The sequence below is a fragment of the Solanum stenotomum genome, chromosome 11 (assembly GCF_019186545.1).
Source record: "Solanum stenotomum isolate F172 chromosome 11, ASM1918654v1, whole genome shotgun sequence".
NCBI lineage: Eukaryota > Viridiplantae > Streptophyta > Magnoliopsida > Solanales > Solanaceae > Solanum > Solanum stenotomum.
In genome coordinates, this window is record NC_064292.1 from 46,033,337 (window position 1) to 46,036,816 (window position 3,480).

The 3,480-nt window shown below is 34.9% G+C and overlaps 1 protein-coding gene across 2 annotated transcripts in view; it reads left to right on the forward strand.

The window, feature by feature from the left end:
* The first annotated feature begins 301 nt into the window (after positions 1–301).
* The window catches only part of LOC125843789 (uncharacterized), an 8,867-nt gene continuing 5,688 nt past the window's right edge, over positions 302–3,480 (forward strand). Inside the window, exons 1-3 of one of the 2 annotated variants that reach the window (XM_049522993.1) lie at positions 302–612; positions 2,561–2,655; positions 3,084–3,163. In XM_049522993.1, the coding sequence (XP_049378950.1) occupies positions 440–612; positions 2,561–2,655; positions 3,084–3,163 (348 nt within the window). In that variant the 5' untranslated portion in view covers positions 302–439. The remainder of the gene's footprint in view (positions 613–2,560; positions 2,656–3,083; positions 3,164–3,480) is intronic. The other variant, XM_049522992.1, reaches the window with a different exon arrangement.

The following is a 3,480-nucleotide window of genomic DNA, read 5'->3' on the forward strand; positions in this document are numbered from 1 at the left end:
TTTTTTTAATGCATTAAAATAATCTATGTATAATTAATGCAAATATAACTAATACATGCATTGCTAATATATGCATTACTAATACACTCTATTTAGCATTATTCTTATATACTCTACCAACCGACCACTCTAGGTTATATCAGGATAACTTATCCCTACCAAACAATAAAATAATATATCAAAATTAATATCCCGATAAAACAATGAAAATGATAAAAATACCCCTAAAATTCCTCAAAAAGTCCAATTTTTCCTCGACCCTCCATGGCTACTAGTGATAGTGAACCAAAATTAAAAATCTCATCCCTACCCCCTTCAATTTTCATCCAATTCTTTTCCTTCATATTCCCTTCTATCTGTTGCCCAATTTCAAGAATCTTCTCCTCTTTGCCCTTCTCTGATTCTTCTCTTCAATTGCCCTGATAAGCTCATCGTAAACATGCGTTCGGATTCCGGGTCGGGTTTTCCATCGTCGGTGAGAATTTCTGGGCTCAACACCACCGGAAAAGGTGGACCAGCGTTTGTTGGTCAGGTTTTTAGCATGTGTGACCTTTCCGGAACTGGTCTTATGGCTGTATCGACCCACTTTGACATACCCTTTCTCTCCAAAAGGTAATCTTTGTATCTGTTTTTCCAATTACCTTTGAGTTTCTCTCGTACTGTCATGTCAGATTATGTTTGAAATTGATATGGATACAGTCAAGTTGTTATCTTTTTGCTTCCTTTGCAATGTTTTTGGCATCAGTAGGAACTGAGAGAACATTAGTTTTTTTTCTTTTCTGAAACTAACTGAGAGAACATTAGTGTTAGGGGGAGTGATTAGTTGTCTATATTCACGGGAGTACAAACACTTTGAGAATGAACACAGTTTAGTATTGTACTCTGGGATGGCCAGAATGAGAAGCAGCTAAATGGTTTTTTAGAAAAAAAAATGTGTAGTAAAAAAATCATAAATGTGACTTCTTGAATGCTAGCACAGAAAGAGAGACACATGGAAAGAAAATGAAGAAGATGTTCTAATTACTCTGGATTCAATAAACAATTATCTAAGTTATGGTGCACTCAATGGTGTGGCCTAGTGGTTAGTGAAGTGGGTTGAGCACCATGAGGTCTCAAGTTTAATTCTTAGCAGAGACAAAACACCAGGTGGCTTCTTTCCATTTGTTCTAGCCTTGGTGGATTGAGTTATCAGGTACTTGTTACTTGTGGGAGGTGATAGGTATCCCGGGGAATTAATCTAGGTGCGCCCAAGCTGGCCCAAACACCACAGTTATAAAAAAAAGAATTGATTTTTTTTGAAGTTAAGGGCATAAAGCATTGAAATAAGAATGAAGCTTTAAGAAGCTCTAATATGAGTTCATCACTTCAAAGTTTTACCCTTCGGAAGTGTCAATAATCACTTTTTCCAGAAGAAGTCATAAGGTTGTTCTGACTTCTTCAATGGCTTGGATTGCTTAAATAAGTTTCAACTTTTCTGACTTTTTATTGAGGTAGTGACTGGAGAATGGGGGCATTAGTTGTTACTAGTCATTAATTCATCCAAGACTCCTAAAGTCTTAAGAAAGCTAGTCAGATCTTGTGCTTAGAACAAAGTTTAGATTGCTTGCTCAGTAAACTTGAAACCACTCCTATCATAATCGAATGTAGAGGAATGAATGGAGCATCCTTCAGAACACTTAAAGGCAACACAATTATTGCATTTAATAGTGGTTGTGAAGAGGGTAGGAACCGATCCTTACTCGATTAAAATAGAAGTTATGTGTAAGAATTTATACTGCTGAAAAGCTATTGTTGATTATGGGTTAAAAACGATATTGCTGAGAAGCCATTGTTGGTTGTTGCTTTACGACTCAAAGAACTCTTATGCCATCCTCCAACTAGCTTTTCTCCTAATAGATTCCTAATATCTGTTTATCAAGATTCACCATCAAGAGAAGAAAAATGTGTACCATCTTAATTCAAGACCTATTTTGTGGACAAATATTGCAATGAAATACAACTATGGTGAAATAAAAGTTACATGTAGTAGTTTTTCTTAAATCACATGTTAAATAGCCTTGTCACGAATAATGTGAAACAGTTTTCTCTTTCACTTCTGCAAGTATCTTGCGTAAAAATATGAGTCTAGTGATAGATGGGGTCTTTAGTATTATCTACTGACATTTTGTTGATAATCTTGTATGCAAATTCCATTTGATCTGCAGCTGCATATTAAAAACCATTACGGTGGGTCCATGAAGCAAGAGGTGTCTTATCTTTGTTTTGGATCTTTTATTTTTTGGGTCGAGTAAACTACTTGTGCTTAATATGATTTATGACCTGAGCATGCAGCTGGAAATCATATCTTATTTGGTATCTGCTGAAGTTTTGATGGAATTGGTTGTCATTAACAAGTAAATTTCTTAGCTAGCCAGTGTATAGATAATATTTGCACAGCGTATAGTGATCTTTTACATCATTATCTTATCTTCACCATATCTTCTCATACTAGATTGTAGTTCAAAAAGATTGTATGTTGAGTGTATAGTGTCACTCATAAGATTAATTTCGTGATATCCAGGACTCCAGAATGGCTGAAGAAAATGTTTGCAGCAGTTACTAAGAGTGAAAGAAATGGTCCAGTATTCCGTTTTTTTATGGATCTCGGTGATGCAGGTCTTATTGAACCAGTTAGATATTTATTTCTGTTTTCTATATGGTGCCGCCACTCTCCCAGGAAACATGTTAATCTCATGGATGGATACACATTACTGTTTTTTTTTAAAATAAAGTGATAAGATGCCCGTAACTATATATAATCAATGAGCTCTTTAGGTCCTTAGCTTACACCAATCTTAGATCATGTAATTCAAACTCTTTTTATCTTTTTTTATCCAAAAAATCATGTAACTCAAACTCTTTCTTTTGCTTATAAAAAAGAAAAAAGAAAAAAGAGAACTGATCAAGTTCATGTAACTGGAACCTTTTGTTTATTTTTTTTTCCCTCGAACTGAATAATTCCTTGCCGGGGAAGTCCCTCATATCCTGTTTAATAGGGGTTTGTCTGTTGAGATCTCTTACATGCTGCCTTTTTGTTTTTCCAGTTTCTTATGTTAAAAAGCTGAATATTCCAAGTGGAGTGGTGGGGGCATGCCGTCTTGATTTAGCATATGAACATTTTAAGGTACGTTCTTGGTCAAAATTGTGAATATGATTGGTATTTTGTTTTGAAATTGGAGCAGTTATTTTGCGGAGCTTAATCACCTCCGTTTGTACTAAAAGGGTACTGATTGGTTCAACGGATATTACGCTTACTTCACTATTGTATTCTAATAGGAATATTTCAATTTTAATATTTCTGATCATAATATCTGCTGGTGAATAATTTACAGTATAGCCAAGCAAATGTCAAAAGCAGATCATTATCACCACACTGCATTTAAATGGAAAAGTAAAGAAATATGAAAAGAACAAAAACAAAGAGAAGGGAGTTTTTGGTTT